At 36.3% G+C, this 27,560-nt stretch overlaps 1 protein-coding gene across 6 annotated transcripts in view; it reads left to right on the top strand.

The window, feature by feature from the left end:
• SEPSECS (Sep (O-phosphoserine) tRNA:Sec (selenocysteine) tRNA synthase) overlaps window positions 1-27,560 on the top strand; it is a 43,678-nt gene that overhangs the window by 5,828 nt on the left and 10,290 nt on the right. For all 6 annotated transcript variants that reach the window (XM_073805129.1, XM_073805126.1, XM_073805128.1 and 3 more), the window contains exons 5-10: window positions 268-421; window positions 4,262-4,364; window positions 10,945-11,074; window positions 11,208-11,299; window positions 24,369-24,462; window positions 27,452-27,542. In XM_073805129.1, coding sequence (XP_073661230.1) covers window positions 268-421; window positions 4,262-4,364; window positions 10,945-11,074; window positions 11,208-11,299; window positions 24,369-24,462; window positions 27,452-27,542 — 664 coding nt within the window. The remainder of the gene's footprint in view (window positions 1-267; window positions 422-4,261; window positions 4,365-10,944; window positions 11,075-11,207; window positions 11,300-24,368; window positions 24,463-27,451; window positions 27,543-27,560) is intronic.

Here is a 27,560-nt window from a genome sequence, read left to right as displayed (position 1 = left end):
GGCATGTGGGATCTTCCGGGACCGGGTCACGAACCTGCGTCCCCTGCATCGGCAGACGGACTCTCAACCACTGCGCCACCAGGGAAGCCCTTGACCTTCCTTTGACTCATGCTGGTATTAAGCCAGGTCTTTATTATTAGAGAAGGGTTCATTGACTAGAATAAATGTTTAAGAGTTTTTGTGTAGAATAGCACTGCTTCCTAGAGTCCACAATCTCCCCTTATTTCAGTTTATACTAACATTTTGGTTTCTGGTTGACTTGGTTAGGTTTTGAGCCTGTGGTGATAGAGAACGTTTTAGAAGGTGACGAGCTACGCACAGACCTGAAAGCAGTGGAGGCTAAAGTCCACGAACTTGGGCCTGATTACGTTCTTTGTGTTCATTCTACTACATCCTGTTTTGCTCCAAGGGTGCCTGATAGGTAAATGATTTGTGAATATTGTCCTTCAGTGTTCATTAGTCTTTTACATAAAATGCACTTATACTAATTCTCAAAGATGCCTAAATAACATTTGGCAGTAAATACTACGTGAATGGACTGTTGAAGAAACAACATAATGGCTTGGGAAAATAAAAATTAGATATAGAAGAAGGAAAAATAACTAGTACCAAGTGGAGATCCTTTTATCACCTGAGTAGATGCAGAGCATCTCTGTTTTCTTGCTCTTCTTTATGTTTCTGGACATTTTGCATCTTTTTCCTTATTGTTTAATAGAAATCTCTAAGCTAAATTTTGGATTTACCTACTTGTTTTTATTGCCATCTCCACTTTGATCTTACAATTAGTTTTCATATATAGGAACTATCAGTATTAACAGATTTTAAAGAGAAAATTTTAGAATTATTGTCCTCTAATTTTTTTTTAATTGCAAGACTAACCCAGATATACAGTTAGGTATATAATTGTCTTTGCATTTTGAGAAAAATGCAGATATTTAAGAAAATTTTTTTTAAAAAGGCAAACGTTTGCTTTTCTGAAGGATGGCTGCAAATTTTTATTCTGAAAATGTAGTAGGCTTAGGTATAGTAATAAATATTTCTAGTTTTGACAGCAACTGTTGGTTTCATTTTAACATTTTGAACAGAAGTGTTAATAATTTGTAAAAAAACTATTGCTTTGGACTATTTTCATAGCATCAAGTTATACTTTGATTTTAATTCATGGAGTCATATAATTTGGCAGTAATTAATGCATGTTAGCTTTTACTATAGGCAGACTTTAAGAGACAATTTTAAAACCCTGCTCTTGAAAATTTACCTTGCTTCATTCATGAGTCTGGATTCTATTTTCAGATCATGTTGCATATGCTTTAGTTGTTTATTCATTACTTATCAATCAAATTTTAAATTTGTATTTAAATATTAAATAAGCATCTTTAGTCTTTCTTCATTGATGTTTTTGCTATCTAGAAAAATTTTAATGTGGTTGAAATAAATTACATTTCTAAAAACACCATATGAATATTTGTATTAGTTAAATTATTTATCCTTGAGGATATCTTTGTTTTTGTTTCATTTTGACTAACTTTTTTTTTAATTGACATATTTTTAATTGATGTATAGTTGATTTGCGGTGTTGTGTTAGTTTCTGGTGTACAGCAAAGTGATTCAGTTATACATATAGATGTATATGTATATATCTATATAACATATATACACACATACATATATATATATATTCTTTTTTGTATCTTTTTCATTATGGTTTATTATAGGGTATTGAATATAGTTCCCTGTGCTATACAGTATGACCTTGTGGTTTGTTTATTTTATATACAGTAGTTTGTATCTGCTAATCCCAGACTCCTAATTTATCCCTCCCCTAGCCTCTTTCCCTTTTGGTAACCATAAATTTGTTTTCTGTGTCTGTGAGTCTGTTTCTGTTTTGCAAGTTCATTTGTATCATATTTTACATTCCACATATAAGTGATATCAAATGGTATTTGTTTTTCTCTGTCTGACTTCTCTTCGTATGGTAATCTCTAGGTCTGTCCATGTTGCTGCAAATGTCATTATTTCATTCTTTTTTATGTCTGAGTAGTATTCTGTTATATATACAGACCACATCTTTATCCATTCATCTGTAGATGCACATTTAGGTTGCTTCCATATCTCGGCTATTGTACCTAGTGCTGTTATGAATATAGGGGTGCATGTATCTTTTTGAATTAGAATTTTGTCTGTGTATATGCCCAGGATTGGGATTGTTGGATCCTATGGCTACTCTGTTTTTAGTTTTTTTAAGGAACCTCCATAGTCTTTTCCATAGTAGCTGTACCAGTTTACATTCCCACCAACAGCGTAGGAGGGTTCCCTTTTCTCCACACCTTCTCCAGCATTTATTAATTGTAGACTTTTTAATGAAGGCCATTCTGACTGGTGTGAGGTGATACCTCATTGTAGTTTTGATTTGCATCTCTCTAATACTTAGCGATGTTGAGCATCTCTTCATGTGCCCATTGGCCATCTGTATCATTTTGAATAACTGTTTTGGAATGTTTACAGTATGCCTGGTATAGTGCTAAGTACATTTTACATGCATTTTCTCCTTTGGAAAAAATCAAAAAGTTTTTTTTTCAGTCAATAGAATTCTCATATACTATTTTTTGGTGGTGTTACATAATGAATGTTTCTGATTAGAGTGAACTTTAGGAAAATGGTGATGCTCAGTTATTAGTAATATGTTTGAATTTCTGATTTTATTAAATTTAAAAATACATTTTGATTTCTTTAAGTTTAATTCCTTTATAGTCTTAATTTGAACATATATATTGTCTTTATTAGTTAACTGGACAGAGAGTATTGTGGGGCAAAATCAAAGAAAATGTTAAAAAAATGAAGAGCATCATTTCTTCAAATTGAGAAACACCTTAAATTGGCTTCTAAGTTAGAATACAATCTGATTCACATGGAAAATATTTTTTCTGCTTCTCTTTGCCTTTCTCATACACAATGAAAATATTAGCAAATTTGATCAATTCAGAATATTTAAAACTACTCAAGTGATTTAAAAAAAATAGTACTTTATGTTATTATACTGCCTTACTCTCAAGGAAGCTTGTTATCAAGGAATACTTTCATTAGAACACAAACATGTGAAAGTGCCTTTTATGAAGAAAATACTTGTGTGTATCCCAGAAGGTCCATTTTGTTAAAAACAAAACCTGATTAGTTTTCTGCTTGATTTGTGAGGTTTATGAAAATGAGTGATAAAATAAGTTTTTAATTCATAAAACTTTTAGGGAAGTAAATTGAAAACTTCTGACAGTTGAATAGAATAATGTTAGTTCTGTTTGTAGTTTAAAAACATATTAATGCACAGCTACTAAAAAAGGAAAATGTATTCTGTGTAAGTTGATAATTAAACCATATAATATATATTTGTAGTACATTTATCTGAGAAATAATTTTTATTCTCTCAAAATGCTTTACTTCCAGATTTTTTATACTGTAGACAGAACATTTTTTAAAAATTAATTTTATCAAACCATAGGATTTAGTTTTAGCTTCATAGTTTGAAGACATTTCTGTTAGAGATGACTTCAGTCACAAGTATTATTTGGTTTTGCAAAGGAACATCATTTATTACACTCTAATTGAAATTTATTACCTTACTTTGCATAAAGTTAGACTCTCAGATTGTTTTAATATGGGGAGTGTCAAATGAAGGAGTACGAGTGAATTTAAAACCAGCAGCTATTTAAAAGATTCTTTAGTATCCAAGTTGTTGGAAAATGTTATTTTGGTACTGAAATATTTTAATGTTCTGTATTTTTTAATACATTAAAGTCTATTTGAAAATGTATTTTTTACTTTATGAGATGCTTAATGTGAGATTTCTTAACATTTCAAGATATGCTGATTATTTTGCGGATATTAGCTTAGGATGATAAGCAACCGAAAGCACTTAAAAATGAGCATATCAACCTTGTAAGAGGTCTTTATAAATAATCTGCTTCTTGCTTTTTATATAGGAAATTTTCAGGTGATTTAAAAGCTACTATCTATGTAAGATTTTTCTAAATACACATTTTCTTATTTATTGGTGACATTAATTTAAAAGCTTTTTCAAGTTTATCCTTAAATGCCTGCTATGCATTTCCAAGGTGCCAAACTATATGCCAAAATACTGCTGTAGAAATTTCAGTTTGTCTTTTTTTTCCCCTAGTATACTTTAAGGATAACTATTAAATTAAAAACGTTTTCTCGTAATTTATTAAGACAGAGTATGAATATGTCTTTCTGTTGAATATGTTTATAGATTAGAAGAACTGGCTGTGATTTGTGCTAATTATGACATTCCACATATAGTTAACAATGCGTATGGAGTGCAGTCTTCAAAGTGCATGCACCTCATTCAGCAGGTAAGAGAGTTTCCAAAGATATGTCGGGGAAAAATGGATTTTAACATATTTGGGATTATTACTTTGTGTTTCTTACAACCTAATACAGAAAAACGGTTAATCTAGCATCTTCTAATTCATGGAGCATTAGAAATTTGCACCCAGCAGTCACTCAGTAAAAGTCATTATTCTTTGCTAGTGTCATTGGACTATAGTTTTGGTCAGCACCAACATGGAAATACTTTAGTAGCTTATTTTTTTAACTTTCTGAGAATGTTCCATTGCCAATGTTTTTTTCATTTTTCTAATATAGTGGGTTATAGTGTTTTTAAAACTATATTGATTAGTGAAAATGACTTCATTTATAAACATTCTAGCGTATAACTATGGAGTTGGCAGGTTTTTAAAAACTGTGATTGTATTTTTTTTTATTTTTATAAGCATCACCTAGATCCCAGTCATCTGTTTTAGATTCTTATTTTTAAAACATGTCTGAGCTTCCCATCCCACTCAGAGTAAGAGTCCCACTCAGAGTAAGAGTCCCATCCCACACAGCCATGGCTCTGTGTCCTCAGGCATCTGCAGCTTCCCTGATTTCATTTCCTGCTGCTCTCCCTCTTACCCACCCTCCTGGCACATTTGCCTCCTTTCTCTTCCTCTCTTGTGCTACCCGTGTGCACTCCACTCCGGCTCATACCTCTTGTTAGGTTGCTTTTCAAGAGAGTTGCGTGGCTTGTTACCTGACTTTCTTTAGATTGATGAGACTTTCTCAGACACCTTATCTAAAATAGCACCTTCTTCCTTGCCAGCATTTTCTATCCCTCTTTTTCTGTTTTGCCATATTCATTGATTTTAAAGTACACATTTTTCCATGTTATATCTCTGAAATTGAGGTGTCTTATAATGTTAATTGGCAATGTTTATTCTTACCTAGTGGTATGTAAAGTAATGGTGCTTCTTGAAATTGATGGCCTCTTGCTCTTTTTCTCCATAGCACTTGTCACCATTTGATATGATGTTTGTTTACTGTCTACTTATTGGTAGTGATTAGAATTAAGGTTCTGTTAGGGAAAGGACTTTGTTTTGTTCACTGTTGTGTCCTCAATACTTAGGACAGTACCTGGTACATAACTGACACTCAATAATTGGTTACTCAAACAATTGAATGAATAAATGATGTATTACATTTACTTACAGTGATTAATTATTCACACTATATCAGGATATGGATAGATATTATCTGGGTATGATATGAATTTTATGATTTGCGTGCATAATGACGTTAGTCAAATATTCAGTTTTGACACACATGTGATATGTGGAGAAGAGTTATTCACAGATTATCTGTGGCCTTCTGCCATGTGGTGAGTGCTCCTTAGCCCTGTAGATCCTATCTCATAATTTTTTTTGTTTTCTTTTTTGTTATTTTGAGTACTAGTATTATCTCTGATATAAATATGGTTTATACAGTAGTATTAGCTGATTTGCTTAATTTCTTTACTCAAAGTTTGTACCAGTTAGTATGTAAATGACTGCAAGTAACAAAAACCCAACCCAAATTAGCTTAATCAATAAGGAAATAGATTAGTTTACATAACAAAAGAAGTCCAGAGGTGGAGTGGTCGTATGCATGGTATTCGAGGGTTTCTTAAAACCTTTGAGGAAGACCATTTACTGTTTCCTTGGTATCCTTTTGCATTATTCCTTAACTTTTTAAGGCTTATCACAGTTTCAGACTAGATTATATCTAATTTGAATGGTAGCAGAGGAAGGTTGTACAGTTAGCTATGCTGGAAATCTTGAAAAAACATACTATTTCAGTGATTCATTTTTATTCCTCCTCCCCTTTTTCCTTTCTCCTCCTCTTTAATTTTTAGCAGCCTTAATTCTTTTAAAAGTCAGATATTCTAGCATTCCTAAAAGTTTAGAAAAGTGAGGAAGGGATAGAAGATCACTCATAACCCTGTTACCCTAACAATTACCCTTAATAATTTGTGTATCCCTTTTTTCTCTTTCTTTAATACATATACATATTGCTTTTTACATGGTTATAGCCATTGTGTACATTTAGTATTAACTTTCTAAAATGTAGTCAAAAGCATATTTAACTTTTAAACTTAAATATAAACTTAGATTATATTTCTGTACTCTCCACATGCTTATAAAGTCTTCATTGATCAGTTTAATGGCTCCTTAACATTTACCCATATGTTATGTACTTAACTCAGCAGTGCTCATTGTTTTGGTGCTCATGACATAGTTTTGAATACTAGAAAATTTGGTGGTGTAATTGAAGAGATTAAGACTCTTAAATGAAAACAAGCTCCAGGATACAATATGAAAGCTGCCCATGGAGTTGTGCATCACGAATACCCTACTTTGTCATCACCCCTCTTAATTCGTGAGGTGGTTTTACTAAAATTTTAACCAGAAAATAACACTATAAGATGGTAAATGAATTTTTATAAGGTAGCTGTTGTATTGTTGCAGATACTGTATTACCTTCTAGAATGGGCATTTCTTTAAAAAAAAAAAAGCAGTACATAAAAATTGGCCCTCACAAAAAGAGATGGTGTCCCTATTGCTTTCAGCCAAATAAATACTTGGGTCTTATTCAGTGCTAGTTGTTTCATGACATTCTAAAAAATTAAAATTAGCTTTAATTTATCTCAGTAGTTTTTATCAGTTGTACATACCATTTACTGAGTACCCATACGCACCATGTGTCAGGCATCCTGCTAGATTTTTTTTTTTTTTTTTTTTTGCGGTACGCGGGCCTCTCACTGTTGTGGCCTCTCCCATTGCGGAGCACAGGCTCCAGATGCACAGGCCAGCAGCCGTGGCTCACGTGCCCAGCCGCTCCGCGGCATGTGGGATCTTCCTGGACCGGGGCACGAACCCGTATCCCCTGCATCCCCTGCATCAGCAGGCGGACTCTCAACCACTGCACCACCAGGGAAGCCCCCTGCTAGACTTGTAAAGTTTATTAACTTAATCCTAACAGTTTAAGGTGTACTTCTCATTGTTTCCGTTCTACAAGTGAGGAAACAAACTCGGAAGTATTAAGTGACTTGCCTAAGGTCCCAAGCTGCAAAATGGCCCATATAGTTCAGTGTGATTCCAAATCCCTTTATCTTCGTCTAAAAATCAAAGTACTAAAACTGGGAAGCTTTCTTGAGAAGATAGTATTATAATAATCAAGCAAATAATGAAGAAAGAGGTATAACTAAAATGTTTCAGAATTTTTTTTTTTTAGGGCAATGTCCCAGAATGACTCAATGCTGAACATATAGAGCATTCTGATATGCATATGTAGTCCCCAGGAAATTAGCTTTGCAGAACCTATACTTCTGACATATACTAAACTGACTAATTTAGGAGACTCATGGAATATGGATGTGAGGACACGTTAATAGAGAGGGTTGTAGTAGAGTCACAAAAATACATAGAATTAAGGATTGTAAAGCTCCCCAAGTGTGGGAAGCAGCAAGTTTTGTTTATTGAGAATTTGAGAGAAGTAGGTGTTATACTAGTTATTCATAGACCTAATTGTCAGTTCATTCAACAGATATTTGCAGGGTTCCCACGGATGTGCCAGGCAGCAGGGTAGGCACTGGGGATGCAGTAGTAAATACAACAAAATCTTTACCCTCATGGAACAGAAGCAGACAGTAAACAATAAGGATGACAGGTCTTGATAAATGCTCTAGTATTTGTGGGGGAGGAGTATCAGATGGTGTGATCCAGGAAGTCCTCTCTGAGAAGTAACATTTGAGCAGAGCCCCGAGTGTTATGAAGGCGTGAGCTGGGCAGCTCTCTGGAGAGATTCCAGACAGAAGGTAACATCAAATGCCAAGACATTGAGGCCGGGATGTGCTTGGAATGCATGAAGAATAGCAAGAGGCCAGCGTGGCCGGACCAGGGCAAATGAGAGCAGCAGTGGTCGTAAAGAAATTTGAGGTGTGTTAATTGAGGTGTGTTAAAGATTTGAGATTTTATTCTTGGTATGGTCATCAGCCATTGGAGGGTTTTGAGCAGGAGAGTGACGTGTGACGGCTGCGCTGTGGGGAATGGCCTGTAGGAAGGCAAACGGGGAACGCTGTTGCAGTAGCCCACATGAGATGCGTTGGTGGCATGGGCCAGGGTGGTTGCTGTTAAGGTGTTAAGAAATGGTTGGATTCAGATGTATTTTGAGAGTCGATCTTACACGGTATGCTGATGAACCAGATGCAAGGAACGAGGAAATGAGGATTCAGGGACTCCAAGACTTTTGGCCTGAGTTGCTGGAAGGATGGAAATGCCATAGGAATAATATTTTACTTTTATTTATTTATTTTTTTTGCGGTACGCGGGCCTCTCACTGTTGTGGCCTCTCCCGTTGCGGAGCACAGGCTCCGGACGCGCAGGCTCAGCGGCCATGGCTCATGGGCCCAGCCGCTCCGTGGCATGTGGGATCTTTCCAGACCGGGGCATGAGCCCGTGTCCCCTGCATTGGCAGGCAGACTCTCACCCACTGTGCCACCAGGGAAGCCCAATATTTTATTTTTTAAACATGGACTCTTCATCCTGACTACCTAGGTTTTTGCCTGGGTGACATTCAGTAAGGTGCTTTAACTGCCTGGATTTGAATCTCAGCTGTGCTATTAACTGCATTTCTGACCTTGGGCACGTCACTTTAATTTCACTGTGCCTTAATTTTCTCATCTGTGAAATAGCTATTATTGTGGCATCTGCCCAGATAGCTATTGCATTGGTTAACTGAGTTAAGAATGTAAAGTGCTTAGAACAGTGCCTGATGCATAGTAAGTTCTTAGTAAATTTTGGCTGTAATTATTATATGAACAATGATCTGTTTTATTCACTGCTGCTATGCCCAGAACCTGGAACAATGTTCGGCAGATGATAGGTGCCCAAATATTTGTTCCCTGAATAAATGAGTGAATGGATGAACTGATAAATGGCAACCGTTTACTTCTCCTGTGTTTCCTATTCTGTTTAAGCCCTTCCAGCCTTCTGGTGTTTTTCTCTCCTCCTCATTAATGGCCCCAGACTTTAGTGTGGAGAATGAGGTCTATACACCGTTCCTGAGGTTGGGTCCAGCCTGTTTGTTTTCTTGCCACAGAATTTGCTACCCTTTGAATGCTTCTGTGTTTTAGTGATGAAGGGGTTCTAGCAAAGTCTGGTGCACTGATTGCTCTCTTAGTACTCCTCCTAATTTAGGTTCAGATTTCTCTCAGGAAACCTCGGGCACTACTTAAGTGTTAATAAAAAGGCAACTCTGACTGTTCCACTTTATTTTTATGTGCTACTTTGCATGGTTTTCAGTTATTTATTCAATTAGTCTCATATGCTTCTCTCTGTTTTCCTGTGATAAGGTGAGATTTTCTCTGATCATAGTTTATGAGGAAGTTAGAAAGGAGAATGACAGGGGAAGGTTAAGATTTAAACAATCATGCGATAGCCTCCGAAGTTGTCTGTGCCCCTTCCCTTTTCTGCTTTTGCTGCTTCTACCTATGGCCTGGATCTGGCCTCTTAGATTAGGCTACTTCTGTTCTCTTCTATCTGCTCCTTCTATTCTCCCTCAGCTATGGATGTGGATATAAAGTGGGAGGATGAAGGTCAAATAGGGTTACAATATTAATAGGAATGTAGATTGTGAATACAGATTGAAAATCTGTGGCTACAGATAAAGAAAAAAACTATCTTAGTTGAAGTTTAGATAGTATCTTAGTTTTTAAGAGGAGGAAATTGAATCACATTAGGCAGAAGGTTATAGACTATGTCGCATGGGACTAGAGCTTAGTTTTACATTTCTAGCAAGTATTCCGTCTTTCACCAGAATACTAGATTTTCACTTGAAGTTCATTTGCAGTGGAATGAGATCATCTAAGATTATAACATTAGGAAACATAAGTTATGTAGAAACTCTTACGTAGAAACTCTTATGCCAAGAGTATGCCAAAACAATTCCATTAGTTGAAGTTAAAAATAAAATTTTTCTTTTCTCCTTTATTATCCAAGTGGTGGTAGGAGCAGAGCTTGTTGCTTAAAGTGGTCATGCAGGTTAGTAGATTATCCAAGCATCAAAGAGAGGCACTTAATGTATAACTTATTGATTGGCAGCATGGGTGGCTACAGTCCATTAGATTATGGTGGCCACTCGTGAACTCACAGAGGGTGTTTAAAATTACTTAATAGTTGTAGGACCCACTGTTGTTATTTATTGTCAAATAGAAGAGCACAGATGAAAGGCATGGGAGACATTCACTCTCTCTTACTCAATTTTAAGGTGAAAAGTTCTGTTTCAGTGTAGTTCCCACCTGAACTGATACTGAAACTCTGCCTTCCTCACAGGCTTGGTGTGAAATTAAATGATTTATGTGTGAAAGCAGCTTGTAACTATAAAGTGCTCTTCCACCTATAAGGAACAGCATTTAAAAACTCAGTTTAACGCTTAAAAATATTTTACTGGCATCGGTACAAAGAAAATAAAAATCTTTCATCTGGTTTTTGTTTCTTTGCATTGTTTTAATGGTATTTATTAATAGCAGTTGCTGTCTCTTCTTCTAAATATGTAATACTACATCTTATTCCATTCTAGGGGGCTCGGGTTGGTAGAATAGACGCTTTCGTTCAGAGCTTGGACAAAAATTTTATGGTTCCAGTAGGTGGCGCTATAATTGCTGGCTTTAATGATTCCTTCATTCAGGAAATAAGCAAGATGTATCCAGGTAAATAAATCAGTTGCTTTTCAGAAAAAGTAACTAACAAACAAAAATCCATTTGTACATAGGCTGCTGTAATAAATCTTAATTTACAAAGCTTTTTTCCCCTTCTGAATGTAACTTATCCTCCTTATTTCAGGAAGAGCTTCAGCTTCACCTTCTTTAGATGTCCTTATTACTTTATTATCACTTGGATCGAATGGCTACAAGAAGCTATTAAAAGAAAGAAAGGTAAGCTTTCCCGTTAGGTGTAAACAATACTGTTGACTAAAACAGTACTCCAAAGTATTGGTGTTTTTGTCTATTGGTTTATCACATTGGGATGTAGATACCTAGCAAAGTCCTAGGGGATTTACTTTGATCTGGATGGTTTTTAATTAATCATTGTTATCCTGTCTATTCAGATATCCTGAGGAATCTTGGAAAAGTGATTTTTGCTTTTGTGTTTGTTTTTGTCTTAAGAAACTCCTGCATCAGGGATTCTTATTATTTCGGTAAAATTTAATTCATTTATCACTTATAGGTAGAGGCTCTTAAAAGACAAATGGACACATTTTTTCTTTTTAGTTTTGGAAGCCTGAAGATTTGTTTAGGTGTGACATGTCAGTTGCAGGAGGAAGAACCAGGTCAGATGTTGGCCAGCTTCTCATTCTAAAATAATAAGTCCATCCCTTGGCATTATTAGAATGCTGAACTCATTGATTGTGTTGATTATGAAAAGAAAAGTGACATTTGTGCTTAAAAATTGGACTTTGTGGGCTTCCCTGGTGGCGCAGTGGTTGAGAGTCCGCCTGCTGATGCAGGGGACATGGGTTTGTGCCCCAGTCTGGGAAGAACCCACGTGCCACAGAGCAGCTAGGCCCGTGAGCCATGGCCACTGAGCCTGCGCACCTGGAGCCTGTGCTCTGCAACGGGAGAGACCACAACAGTGAGAGGCCTGCGTACCGCAAAAAAAAAAAAAAAAAAAAAAAAAAAAAATTGGACTTTGTCTCCAGCACTAAAAACTAGCTTAATTCAGGGGCAACTCCAAAATTGTAGACAGACAATGTTGGTAGGGCAGATCAGACTAAGATGTTTTATTCATCTCCCATCTGGGAGAGCTAGAGGCCCCTGGTGCAGTTTTTGTATCTGTATAACTTTCTAACACTTTGTAGCAATTACAGCCCCTTAGATTTATAATAGTAATTTACATATTTAAAGTATTTTCATGTACGTCATCTGATGGATCCTCTCAACAGCCTTATGAATATGTAACAGAAGTTTAACATTTTCTGTGCCCTGTTTTACCCTAGTCCCTTTCTCCCCACTAATTCAACGCATAGGAAGGTAATTATTTACTTTCCATTGTTAGGACATCTCTTAAGATTTACGTGATATAGGAAAAGATGCTCAACCTCAGTCATTAGGGGAATGCAGATTAAAACCACAGTGAGATACCACTACACACCTAGGAAAAGGGCTAATATTAAACAAACAAACAAACAATGAAAACAGACAACACTGGCAAGGATCTCAAGCAAGTAGAACTCTCAGATGTTGCTGATAGGAATGCAAAATGGTACAGCAACTTTGGAAAACACTTTGGCAGTTCCTTATAAACATTTACTTACCACATAAACTAGCTGTTCCACTCTTAGCTGTTTACTCAAGAGAAATGAAAATTTGTATCTGTACAAAAACCTTTATGAGAATGTTCATGGTGATTTTATTCATAATTGCCAAAACCTGGAAACAACTCAAGTGTCCATCATCTGGGGTATGAACAAACTGTGGTATGTACATACTCAGCAATAAAAAGGAACAAACTACTGATATATGCAATACTGTAACAACTCTCAGATGCATTACACTAAATGAAATAAGCCTGGCTTGAAAGGCTACATATTATATGGTTTATTTATATGCCATCCTGGAAAAGGCAAAAAAACATCAGGACAGAGAAAAGATCACTGGACGCTAGAGGCTTGGGTTGGGGGAGGGGACTATTAATGGCAGTGAAATGTTTTGTATCTTGATAGTGGGAGTAGTTTCATGACTGTATATATTTGTCAAAATTGGTAAAAGTGGACACCTGAAATTGTACTATATGTAAATTATGCCTGAAAAGAAATTTTAAATGATTAGACTAACACTCCAGTTTGATAAACTCCAAGAAGTAATCATCTTGTCCTGGCCAGGAGAAAACCTCAGCAGAATCTTTCAAGGGCCCTTCTCCGTATGACAGATAAAGACTGTTTATAGATGCGGAAAGCCATCATCTCTCTGTATGAGAGTTGAGTTGTATCCGATGTCAGGGAGTCTTAGCTCTCCTATCACTAGTTGTTTCCCTATGGAAAAGGTTCTTGAACTCACAGATTTTATTTCACTACTTGTGAAAGAAACAGTTGCTATCTCAGGCCACTTCTAGTTCTAAAAGATTGTAGAATATTTCCTGAAATAAAACAGCTACTTTTGGGGCCTTGAGCGTTATAATCATGGGAATTGGCCTGTAATTTAGTAATCCAGCACAAATCATATGGGTAATTTATAAATCAAACTTTTTTAAGTTTGAAAATTTTAAGATGATGGTCTCTTCAGTTTCATGGTACCTCCTATCCATTTCCACCCCTATTAAGCTGTTTTGACCCCTCCCACCCCCCATCTGAACAATGACAAGCCCATTTAAAGTAGCATGGTCTACAGTATGGACTAGTGTGTTTCTTTGAAACTCGAAGTAGATAAAGTTGAGTGTAGGATGAGTTTCATTGAGTAAATACTTAATTTACTAAATATCTGTTGAGCATCTGTTATGTGTCAGGCACATAATGTTGATAGAGCAATCAATAAAATAGACAAAGATACCTGCTCTTACGGAGCTTGCATTTCATATGGAGGACACCAGCAATAAACAAATCACATAAAATATAAATGTTTGTTTAATACATAAATTATAAAGCTGAAAGTGCTGTGGAAGAAAAGAATAAAGTAAAACAAGGGGGGGTTGGGGATGATGTGTGGGGGGAAGTGGTGAGGATTGATTTTTTAAATGTGGTTAGTGCAGGCCTCGTTGAGAACATATTTGAGTTGACTTGAAGAAGTTTGAGGGAGTATACATGCATGATGGAGAAGAGTGTTTCAGGTAAAAAGCCAGTACCAGGAATCAGGGTCGAGTCAGTGCGTTTGAGAAGCAGAGAAGAGGCCAGTATGGTTGGAGCAGCGTGATCAAGAAGAGTTGTGAGAGTTGAAGTCAGGATGGTAATGGGGGTGGGCCGGTCATGGAGGGCTTTCTAGGCCATAAAAGGTCTTTGCCTCATATTCTGAGTGAGATAGATGGAGAACCATTGGAGGGTTTTGAATAGAGGAGTAACGTGATCTGATTTATATCAGGAAAGACATAAAGGATCCTTGAAGGATCCTCTGGTTGAAGGATCGCTCTGGTTACCGTGTTGAGAATAAATTAGGGGGACAAGGGTAGAAGTTGAGCTTTTGCAGAAATCAAGAAGTGATGTTGACTTGGATCTAGATGGTGCCAGTGGAGGTGATGGAAGTGGTTGGATTCTAGCTCTCTTTTGAAGATTGAGCCAACAGGAATTCCAGATGAATGTATTGTGAGTGAAAGAGAGACATCAAGAATAATTCTGAGATTTTTGACCTGAGCATTTGGAAGAATGGAAGAGCCATTAACTGAGATGGGGAAGCCCGTGGGTTGGAGGGGAAGGCCAAGAGTTCAGTTTCAGACAAAGTTGAAATCAGGATGTCCTCTGATGTCTAGGTAGAGATGTAGGTATGGAGCACGATACGAGTCTGGTGTTAAGAGAGAGAGCTGATCTGGACATAAAAAATTGGGGGAGTTAATTGGCTAAGAGATTAGCTGAGATTTTAAGAGAATGAGTCTAAACAGAAAAGAAGTGTGAGGACTGAGCTCTGGGGCACTCCAACATTAAGAGGTCTGGGAGAAGGAAAGAGACCAGAAAAGGAGACTGAGAAGGAGGGAAAGCAAGAGCGTGGAGTCCTAGAAGCCAAGTGAAGGAAGTGTATCAAGGAGGGAAGTGTGATTGCCCAGTGCCACTGATAGGTCAGGTAGAGTGAGCACTAAGGTTTGACTACTGGGTAGAAAAGTTTCATGTAAAAATCATTCTTAACATAGTCTTTCAATGGAGGGCTTGTGTTATCTAGCAGATACCATATATGTGTAGATACACTTATGTATATATATGAAGTTATAGCCCCTAATATTGAGCACTTACCATGTGGCAGGCTCTCCTTGAAGCACTTTGTCATGTATTCATTTAATCCTCACAGCAGCCCTGTGAAGTGTTATCCTCATTTTCACAGGAAACGTAGTGACAGAGAAGTAATATGTATGAGGTAAATTGTGGGACATGGGTTTAAATCTAGGCAGTTGGTCTTCTGATCCTCTCTCTTAAAACCTCTAAACTGTACTTTTTTTTTTATATAGGTAAATAATGTAGTTTGGTAGCAATGTAGCTACTTTAAATAGCTATAAATCTGAAGACCTAGGTCTAATATCCAGAGGATGCAAAAGCAATAATACATTTAGCAGCTTTGGCCAAAAAAGCTCAGTTGTATTTTAGATATACACTATTTGCTTGTGCAGAACCACTGTTGCTGGGGAACTCCGTCTCTGACTCCAGGTGGTCCTGGTGAGACTGTCAATCACAGGGTCCCTTCTCCTCTTTCTTAGGGGTGGGCATGTGATCTGGCTAGCCTCGTTCGCAGGTGGACATGTGGCGATAGAGTCCTTCCAGCAGATATGATAGTTCATTTAGAGATGTTATGTCTGTTGCTTTGCAGATAGTAAACTGTAAGGATGTAATCTTATGACTCTCAGCCACCATATTTCTGGCCATGCCAAGAAAGCCTTCTTTAGAGTAGAGAACATAAGAGGGAAAACAGAACTGAGAGTCATTTGAGTCTCTGGATCCAGCCTTACCTGCTTGTAGAACTGGCTGTTATATGACCAATAAATTACCTCTTTCGTTTTAAACTAGATTTCTAATGCTGATACTTCTTTTTTTTTTTCCATTGACGTATAGTTAACTTACAATGTTATATTAGTTTCTGATGTGCAACAAAGTGATTCAGTTATACATATATTCTTTTTCATATTTTTTCCATTATGGTTTATTACAGGATATTGAATATAGTTCCTTGTGCTATACAGTAGGACCTTGTTGTTTATCCATTCTGTATGTAATAGTTTGTCTAATGCTGATACTTTTGATTCCTCTTATACCCTTCATAATGTTTCAAACATTCATTTCTTCTTTTCAATTGTCCCTGCCACAACTCCCTAACTAAAGCCCTTACCATATCACACCTGGATGGTTACAATAACTTATTAACTCTTCTCCTGATCCCCAGTCTTGGTCTACTCTAATTTGTCATGTTGTAGAGCAGTGCCAGGTTATATTCTTAAAATGGGGAAGTCCCTTTTGGTCCACTGGTTAAGACTGTGCACTTTCACTGCCGAGGGCGCACGTTCAATCCCACGTCAGGGAACTAAGATCCCATAAGCCGCTCAGCGTGACCCAAAAAAAAAAAAAGATTATATTCTAAAAATGCACCTTTCTTCAAGTTATTCCGCTTTGGGTTTTGGTTGCCTGTAAGACAAAGTCCAAACTCCTTAGCCTCCCATTATGATCCATCGTGATCCTTTGTGGTCTGGTCCCACATTACCTGAGCAGCATTGGCCCCTGCTCGTTCATTCATTCAAGCAAAGAAATGTTTATGCATAGGCCCTAAGGTTAAATTTACAAACAAGACTGACATAGTTGTTACCCTTAAGGAAATTGTAGTCGGGGAAATCTACATATTAAATAAATAATTACAAGTCTGATGAGAGTTATGAAAGAACAAGCAGAGTATATGAGAGCATATATCACCTAACCTTAGCTGGGGCACCTAGCCCAGCTCTCACAGGGTCAAGTGTCACTAGAAGAAGTGACATCTATTCTATGAAAATGCAACTCGTGCACTGATTAAGTGGCCCCCATGGTTTAATTGTAGGCTAGAATTGATGACTAGCGTAAGTGTAGAATTCTTAAAGGGTATTTTAGACTGAGTCTGGAAAGCAAAGTATTGTGCAATTGTTGGAGATTTTGTGATTTAGATCACTTTCCTTTAGGGTAAGTTCAGGTTCAGTAGGTCTGGAGTGGGGCTTAGACACTGCATTTCAACCAAACTTCCCTGCACACCCAAGTTTAAAACCCATTATTTTGGGGCACACAGGTCACTTGTATCTGTAACAGAAACTTGGAGGGGAATATATCATAGCATTTTAATACTTATACATAGATAATATTTCATGGAGTTTGAGGTGAACTGCACAAATATTGCAAATATCAAAGCTTGAATATATAACTTGTTAGTTTTCTATTTATTTCTGGTATTTTTAGTTGTCATAGTTATAATCTTTTCTTATACCGTAGCTACTTTTTACCTTATATTGATCAGTCTGCAGGTTTGGCTAAAATTTCATTTTTAAACTAAATAAATAGAATATGTAGCTCAAACAATAAAACCATTACACAGAGTTTTAAGTTAGACATTTTAAAACTATATTATATAGATGCAAATTTTTTTAATTTTTATATGCTGTTATTATAATATCAAATAAACATACTATTTAGTTTTTCCTGTTTTTGTTCTTCTTGAATTGAAACTGTAAATAATAATAGCTAATAATATTAAATATTTGCTATATAAACTAATATAAGTCTTGAGTAATTTGATAGTAAACTTATTTAATTAGCAAATTAAACTGACTGTTTGAATGCGCATCCCTAAAAAATTACCATCAGGTGTCTGAAGTGAAACTTGATCCTTGACTTTGGGTAGTGTAGTAGATTACTGCCTACTTTGGAGTTTGCCGATTGATCCCTTTATTCTTAGCATCCTTTGCTTGTTATGTAGTAGACGCTCATCAGATGTTTATAGAATGAACTAATGCAGGGCATTTGGGAACACACAGGTCCACTGTTGTACAGTCTTTTCTTGCTTTACACAGAATAAGTATCTTTCTATAAAATTAGGCAGAAAGTAAATAACATTTTGATACTGACTTCCATTGTGACTTAGATGTTCTTATAGAGACATTTCTCCATATGGATATAGTTGAAAACTTGTGAAAAGGAGTAAGTTAAAATGGTGATTACCTGTTGTATGTAACAGGCACTGTACTTCTGGGAGTAGGGCTTCCTCCCTAGTGGATACTCCTCTTCCAAAAGTACTTTTTCTTACCCCTAAGGATTTTGGAATTGTTGATATTAGGGGTGTTCTGTCATCTTTTTGGAATCTAAGAATTTCTTTTATGCCATGCTTCTTCTGACCATTGACATTTAGGGTTTGACTTTAAAATTTTCAGCTACTTTTAGGTGATACCAAAGGCCCATGCAGGTGTACATTTTGCTTAGCAAGAATGAAAATCCACCTTCTTTGAGACTGACCTGCAGCAGTATGTAGCTCAGCTGGTGAATGGATCGAGTAGGCTGCCCAGCTCTGCTTTTCATTGTGACTTTGTCCTTTATTAATCATCAGGTAAATATTTTGTGGGGAAATTTTATGTTTTTAGTGTTATGAATTAGACTCCATTTTAGATGTCAAGCGGTAACTCGCTTTGTAACATCCAGAACTTTGTTCTTCCCCTTTATCTAGATAGTGTAGAGTGAAATGAACAGGGACAGGACAAGAATAGGATTATAGCTGCAGGTTATTAGCATGTGTCTGTAGGAGTCCTGCTAGCTAATGTTAGTTATTTCAACCTGAAAACTATTTTAGGCTAAGGGAAAAGTAGGTGGGTAGGAAACTAATATTTTTATGAATGTCTGCTGTATGCCAGGAATTCTGCTAGGTTCATTATATTCATTATAATGAATTCATTATTTTCATTATAATGAATTCATTATTCATTTCATGTACTACTCAGAGCCAGCTTCTGAGGTAGGTATTATCCCCATTTTACAGATGAAATTGAGGCTAGAACAAGTATACTTACCCAAGGAGCACATATAAGTGCCAGAACCCAAGTCTCGGTGATGCTAAAGCCTCTGCACTTTCTGTCTTCCCACTCTTCCCACTGCTTCCGGTCACCCATCCACTGTTGTGGAAGTGTTTACCTGCTGTGTGCTAAGCATTTGAGCCATAAAAATGATAATCTCCTGACCTCTGTTCTTATCTAGTAGAGGTGTGTAAAACCCCAAAGGCTCTAATGTATTCATTGGTTTTATTTAAAATTCTTTGTATAGAATTCATTTAGAACAGAGACTATCTATAGTAGTAATTGTCAGAGTATAAAAATGCTCATTTGAGAACTTTGAGAACGCTATCATTGTAAGAGCATAAAGTTTGCTTTTTAACAACTTCATTCAACAGGAAAGTCTTTTTGTTGAAAAATGTGGATGTCCTCCATAAACCATAATTGCATATATGTAGCATAAATATTGTTTTTTTATTGGATTTGTTGCAGAAGTAAAGGCCTCTTTTGTTTAAATGGACTTGCTTTTGAACTGTGAAAATTTAATCGTGATAGTTTATTGGTTTAGCTCTGGAGAAGCTGAGGCAAAGCTATTTTGCTCCAGCCAGAGCTATTTATATACCATCACTGAGAGCTCCTCTTTATATTATTGGTGTTATTGCCTACTAAAAAAGGAGTGTTAAAAGACAACTTAGGATTTTTTTTTTTATTCCTTGCCCTTATTCACCACAATGTTATTTTTAGTTTATTTCATCTAGCTCTACATCTTCCAAAAAGGCTTTATCTTTTTCACAGTAGAGGAAGACAAGAACTCAGCTTGAAGCCATTCCTTCTCAAGCCTTTTTTTTTTTTGAAGGGTGAAAGGATCAAAGAGAGTGGAACTCTGGGTGTGAATTGAACCTCTTTGCTCTTAGCCCCTTCCTGATCAACACATCTGCTTCATTGAGGGGAGAAGTGACCAGGAAGTTTAACTGAAGAGGCCTTTAAGAAAAGGGGTGAAAATTGAAGAAATTATTTCTTTGAGTTGCTCTATGCAGAAGGAAAGATCAGTCTTAGACGTTCATTCTTCACATTTGGTTCTGGAGAAGATCATTATAATTCTGCTTAGCTTTACTTTTAGAAGAGTGCTTTGCTGGACAGGGCAGGCAGATAATCATTCATTGCTGCAACTATCTGCTGAACTGGACAAGCTCAGAAGAGGAATGACAGAGGACTGGCTGCTCCTGTGGCTGGAATTTGTTAGCTGAAACTTGGAGAACATAAGACATACAGTTTCAAACAATATCCTATAATAAAGCTAAGTTTGGGAACTTAGAAGATTTGCAGCCCTGAAAATAGAGTAGTTGAATCTCAACAAAAGTGTCAGATTTCAGGCCTGGATATGGGGCTTCAACAGAAGAGTTTGAAAGCAGTGCTTTAGCCTGTGATGCAAGGAGTATGCCTGGACACCGTGGCCTGGCCACGGTTATAGATAGCAGCATCCCTCATTTAGTACCGTTGTCTTCACTTAAGGACATCTGTGTGTGTGGATACATACCAACAGTCCGTTGTCCATCCAACCTTCCATGTTATCAATGAAATACCAGACTACTTGTTATGTTTCCTTTTTTTTGTATTACCCACCTTATGAGGCATATTGTAATAATATGTGAAGTTCTCTTTTATCTTATCCTGTAATATGAAGCAGTATAAGCATAAGACCTTTTTCTTTAGAATTTAGTGAATGATGCACATCTTTGGGTTATGGGAAGGGATAAGCTAGATGCTGGGCTTCACAACTGCAAATCAATTTGCAAAAGACTATACGAAAGATAATGCTTAATATAATTCAGCTTCTCTTCCATTAACATCTTGAATTATGGTGTAAAGGTTTTATATTTTTTTTCTAGAAATGTAGCTGACATTAGCATTCAGGTATACAGTTCAGTTTATCTCTAGTGAAGAGTCTTTTAAAATTAAGTTAAATACAGCACAAGAGACATAGAAAATCGATAATATTTCATTTCTTTTAAGTAAGATCTTTCTGTATACATTTGCTTGGGGTGCTTATAAATTTCTCCCTTTACGGAAGTATTTTATAATAAATGTCAGTTATAGATCTAACTGTAGCAAAAAATAGTGCAGGTTCTGGAGTACCTTTGATATATCAGATAAAAACTGCTTAGCTAAGTATTAGTGTAGGAAATAGTGTAGGAAATAGTGGTACAGTCTCTTAAATGATATTTTTAAAATGTAGTGATATCAATGGGAGAGCATTTAGGACCTTAATATGAGAAATACTGTAGGATTCAGTGCATTGAGCTTTAAGATATTGTAAACTGCTTTGCTTATTGGATTACCTGTCATAACACTTTATATGGAGTAGAGATACTAAAAATATTTGCGGATGGATGTGAACTTGACTCACTAATATATTCTTTTTTGTTTACTCCCATTTACTAGTGATATGTGATTGAGTTAGTATTACGTTTAGTCTGAAGATTTTTATCCTAATGTTAGCTACAGTTGTAGTGGCATTAGCAAGTCATTGATAGAACTGGTTAGAACTAATTTGTTAAATATTGAAATTTAACATTGGGAAAATTTGTTTTTTAATAGCCACGTATGCATTAGTAAATTTAAAAGCACCCTCTAGGGGTGTTACTGAAGAAACATTTCTTTTTTTTTTCTTTTTAAGAAATAGCTAAGTACAAATTAAGGACAAATTACTCATCAGGTTCCTTTCACACTACAAGTGTGACTGCATTGGTGATTATTGTGGCAGCCATGACTAGATAGAATAATATTCGAAATTGGCCCTCACAATTGAAATAAGTTTTTTTGTTGTTAGGGGGGAAAATGTAGGGGAAAATGTAGGAGTCTGTAAAAGGCATTTCCTGGTTATCAGATTTGTTTCTGCTTATGAGAGGTTAATGAATTTGAGAGTAAGAATTAGATGCAGATTAAGACTTTGGTGTTTAATATAATGAAGAAGAATCAACAGTTAATATCTAAATTAAAATGTGTGACTCCTTTTTCCTTTTTTAAACAACGCTGAGCATTTCTTTTCTTTTCTTTTCTTTTTGGCCTCGCCATGCGGCTTGTGGGATCTTAGATCTCCGACCAGATTGAACCTGGGCCTTCGGCAGTGAAAGTGCCAAGTCCTAACCACTGGACTGCCAAGGAATTCCCAACACTGAGCATTTAAATTATGACCTAGTTACTTCATAGTAGATGAAAATATAAATGAAACCTAGGAATTCTACTCTTCATTAACTCTGGTGTGGTACTAAAAGATTATGAATTGTTTCAGTTGCAGGAAAAACTCTTGATTTTTAAATTTCATTTGATTTTCTTATTGTTTCACCTTCTGAAGTGAACATCAATATTAGTTTAAGAAGGAGGGGCCAGGAAATCTTTATATGTCTAAGAAAAGATGCCTACTCTTTTTTCTGTTTCTGCAAGTGGTGATAACATATGCATCCTTAAGGATTTCTATACACTTTTTTTAATGACAAAAGAGAAAGACTTATTACATATAACAGTATGTTTACTTATAGCTTCATTCAGTATGACAGATGTGGGCGTTAACTTTTTGAATATAAAAAGAATCAGTACATTTTAGTGATCTAAGATTTCATCATTCTGGCATGCTGAGAATTGATCTTATAAAATATCCTAAAAATTTAAGAATGACTATTAAAGTTTTTTTAGTTCAGAATATAAAATATACTGTGTTGACAAGGATAAAAATGTTTGTGGTCTTAAGGAGACTCATTAATAATTCATAAACCTGGTAAGAATTTCCCTCTTTTTAAAACCTTTACCTAACAAAAGCTGGAGTTAGTCATCTACTACGTACTTTAGAAATGAAAAAGCTACTCTGGGTCTCACTGTGGGATCAGACTATCCAACCCTCACCTTAGAGAAAACTGAAGCCGCTTATGTGGCCTTTGAAGTTGAAGTATCATTTCCTCTTGTCTCCACTTGGCTACTCTGTTGGCCCTTGGCTCTTCGGTGCATCATTAGAGTTTCTATGTTTTGACTGTGGCTGGAGGAGGTCAGTGCAAATGGGTTTTGTTCAGCTGCAGACTCACTTGGGCAGATTTTCGTTTCAACACTTTTAAAGTGCTTCCTAGGAGAAGAAAATACAATTTTAGGTCAAACAGTTGCCAACTTAATATTTATTTGTAGGTTTATTAAATTCTCACATACACGTGCACATGAGATTTTGTACTTGTAAACTATATGTATTTTTATTTTTTACTACTGGGTATACACTATTTTTCAGAGTAGGATCAAGAATACAATTTTTAGTTTTTAGATGCTGTGTTCTTTTAATTGAGTTAAGGGAATTGTTAATTTTAAGTTTATAATATTTAAAGGAAGTACATTTTTAAACTGCCTCTTCCTAAGTCTGGCACATACTAAAAGTCTGGCACGTTTTTCTTGCTGTTAGGAAAGCAGTGGTGAAGAAGGTAGAAAGTCCCTGCTTTCAAGGAGTTTTTCCATTCTAATAGGTAGTCATAGGCAATATTTATTTAAGCAAATTAAAGAGAAATTTCAGACTGTGATAAGTATAGTGAAGGAACCAAAATAGGTAATGGTGTTGGAGGGAGATTGGGAGTTCGGGTGGGCAGAGTCGAAGAGCTACTTTAACAGGGAAGTAATAAAGAAAGGTCTCCTTACATTGTGACAAAAGGGACCACTCTTGGCATCATCTGGGAGAAGAGCTTTCCAAGTCCAGGGGAAACAGGCACAAAGGTTCTGACATGTTCAGGGATTGGAAAGGAGGCTGATGTGGCTAGCATATAGTGAGTGGAGGGAATGACTGTCACTGAGTTGGGTGTGTTGGCTGGGGTGTATCACGTGGATGAAGAGTTTGATTTTTTTAACACTTACAGGAGGAAGTCATTGGGAGGGACATGATCTGATTCATGTTTTTGAGAGACCACTGTGGCCTCTGGAGGGGTGGGAAAGTAGGCAGAGAAGTCATTTAGAATCTATTGCTGTGGTCCAGGGGAGAGGTTAATGGCTGCTTGGACTAGAGTGGTAGCCCTGGAGGTTCTGTGATTTGGTAGCCCTGGAGGATTTGTGACAGATATGTGATAGCCCCAGAGCAGGAAATGTGCTGGTTCTTTACCTTTAAATCCTGTGGTTTCTGATAATTCTGGCAGCTTTAAATCTTTCTATATTGTGGCAAAGGAAAAGAATTGCTCCTAGGGCATATGAAGGAGTTAATTTACAGCATAGACTGTACACCAGTCAGGGTTGTTTTATTAAATCTAGCAAGTTGCAGTGAGTATTTATTTGATTTTCTTTAAATGTAACATTTTGTTGTTGCAGGAAATGTTTTCATATTTGTCCAACGAACTAAAGAAGCTGTCAGAAGCCTACAATGAAAGAGTGTTGCATACACCTCACAACCCCATATCTTTAGGTAATTTTTTTTCTTAAAAACAAAATTGTACTTCTGAACCATCCCCAGTGGGAAGCTGGTGTTTCTAGAAAGAGTATGAATTCTTTCTGGTTACAGTGATGTTTCTAATTTCATTACAGTGCTAATTTGTAAATTTTAAAAGTTTAGTCAGCCTTTATAAATGCTGTAATGTATTTCTTTTTTTTTTAACATCTTTATTGGAGTATAATTGCTTTACAGTGGTGTGTTAGTTTCTGCTTTATAGCAAAGTGAATCAGTTATACATATACATATGTTCCCATATCTCTTCCCTCTTGCGTCTCCCTCCCTCCCACCCTCCCTATCCCACCCCTCTAGGTGGTCCAAAAGCACGGAGCTGATCTCCCTGTGCTATGCGGCTGCTTCCCACTAGCTATCTACCTTACATTTGGTAGTGTATATATGTGCATGCCTCTCTCTCGCTTTGTCACAGCTCACCCTTCCCCCTCCCCATATCCTCAAGTCCATTCTCTAGTAGGTCTGTGTCTTTATTCCTGTCTTACCCCTAGGTTCTTCATGACGTTTTTTTTTCCTTAAATTCCGTATATATGTGTTAGCATATGGTATTTGTCTTTCTCTTTCTGACTTACTTCACTCTGTATGACAGACTCTAGGTCTATCCACCTCATTACAAATAGCTCAATTTCGTTTCTTTTTATGGATGAATAATATTCCATTGTATATATGTGCCACATCTTCTTTATCCATTCATCCGATGATGGACACTTACGTTGTTTCCATCTTCAGGCTATTGTAAATAGAGCTGCAATGAACATTTTGGTACATGACTCTTTTTGAATTATGGTTTTCTCAGGGTATATGCCCAGTAGTGGGATTGCTGGGTCATATTGTAGTTCTATTTGTAGTTTTTTAAGGAACCTCCATACTGTTCTCCATAGTGGCTGTACCAATTCACATTCCCACCAGCAGTGCGAGAGTGTTCCCTTTTCTCCACACCCTCTCCAGCATTTATTGCTTCTAGATTTTTTGATGATGGCCATTCTGACTGGTGTGAGATGATATTGTAGTTTTGATTTGCATTTCTCTAATGATGACTGATGTTGAGCATTCTTTCATGGGTTTGTTGGCAGTCTGTATATCTTCTTTGGAGAAATGTCTATTTAGGTCTTCTGCCCATTTTTGTATAAGTACCGCATGCTAACCGAATGTGCCATTGGAGCTCCAAGGTCTTCTGCCCATTTTTGGATTGGGTTGTTTGCTTTTTTGTTATTGAGCTGCATGAGCTGCTTATAAATTTTGGAGATTAATCCTTTGTCAGTTGCTTCATTTGCAAATATTTTCTCCCATTCTGAGGGTTGTCTTTTGGTCTTGTTTATGGTTTCCTTTGCTGTGCAAAAGCTTTGAAGTTTCATTAGGTCCCATTTGTTTACTTTTGTTTTTATTTCCATTTCTCTAGGAGGTGGGTCAGAAAGGATCTTGCTGTGATTTATGTCATAGAGTGTTCTGCCTATGTTTTCCTCTAAGAGTTTGATAGTTTCTGGCCTTACATTTAGGTCTTTAATCCATTTTGAGCTTATTTTTGTGTATGGGGTTAGGGAGTGATCTAATCTCATACTTTTACACGTACCTGTCCAGTTTGCCCAGCACCACTTACTGAAGAGGCTGTCCTTTCTCCACTGTACATTCTGCCTCCTTTATCAAAGATAAGGTGACAATATGCTGTAATGTATTTCTAATATAAAACCTATACGCTGAAAGAATTCAAATCTATGTTAAGTGTTATACTGAATATATGGAAAATAATACTTTTAACTCTTGCTTCTCACCAAAATAACTTGGTCACTGATAAGGACTCTATATAAATATTTTAAAATTTCTACCAGTTAACAAAACACCATAACATTAAAGATATTCTTATAATTTTTAATGCTGTTATTATTTATTTTCTTGAGTATGCCTGTGTTAGAGAAATCTGTATTTATGATCATTTCATTTTGTCATGTAGTACAAGGACTACTAAACAGGATAAAAAGAATGTTGACTTTTGTGCATTTAACTAACTTTTACACTTCATGATTACCCCTTTTAATTTGTGAATATATATAGTATAATATGGTTCATATTTCATGTATATCTGAGGAAGGTAAGGAAATAATAATTTGTAATTGAAGCCTTTTTCAGGAATGGGCTTCCTTGGAAAACCATTTGGCCACTGATAGATAATAAAATCACCCCAATCAGTCCTTTGTTGGTTTATAATCTATGTAGATATTATAGAAGGTGATACGGTATGATTTGAATCCCAGTTCTGCCATGTACTAGCCTCTAACTTCCTTTTCCCTGTCTATAAGTAGAGATAATGATCCCTCACATACAAAGTTGTTAAAAATGGTTGAGATTATATTTGTAAAGTATCTAGTATAGTAAGTCATATTATCCATGTCATTGTTCCATTTATTTAATTGGAAAATTCACTTTTTGGAAGGGTGATATGGAAATTCTCTTCTGATTCTGAGCATGTTTATGTTAACATATTTTTATCTGATATGGAAACAAATCCTTACTATAATATATTAAATGCATTAAAGTGAAATGGTGCCATGTGACAATGAATAAAAAGTGATATCTCCATGAAATAAGACAGTCACAAAAAGACAAATGCTGTATGATTCCACCGATATGAGGTACTTAGAGTACTCAAAATCATAGACAGAAAGTGTAATGCTGGTTGCCAGGGGGAGGGGAAAATGGGGAATTATTGTTTAATAGGTATAGAGTGTGAGTTTTATAAGATAAAGTTATGGGGATGGATGGTGATGATCGTTGTGTAACGAGATTGAATGTATTTAATACCACTGAACTGTATACCTAAAAATTGGGTAAGATGGTAAATTTTATGTTACATGTTTATTAGCACAATAAAAAAAGTGATGTCTCTGTGATTGTTTGTTTCTTAAGTGGTTTTGTGCTGGTGAACCAAGGCTCACTGGAATACTTTTTTCTTTTTCAGCTATGACGCTTAAAACACTAGATAAACACTGTGACAAAGCTGTCACTCGGCTTGGCTCCATGCTTTTTACCAGACAGGTTTCTGGAGCCAGGTAAGTATGTTTAAAAGA

This window comes from Tursiops truncatus, chromosome 5 (assembly GCF_011762595.2).
Source record: "Tursiops truncatus isolate mTurTru1 chromosome 5, mTurTru1.mat.Y, whole genome shotgun sequence".
In the NCBI taxonomy this organism is placed as follows: domain Eukaryota; kingdom Metazoa; phylum Chordata; class Mammalia; order Artiodactyla; family Delphinidae; genus Tursiops; species Tursiops truncatus.
The sequence above is the reverse complement of the archived record's forward strand: the minus strand, read 5'-3'. Positions and strand labels throughout refer to the sequence as shown.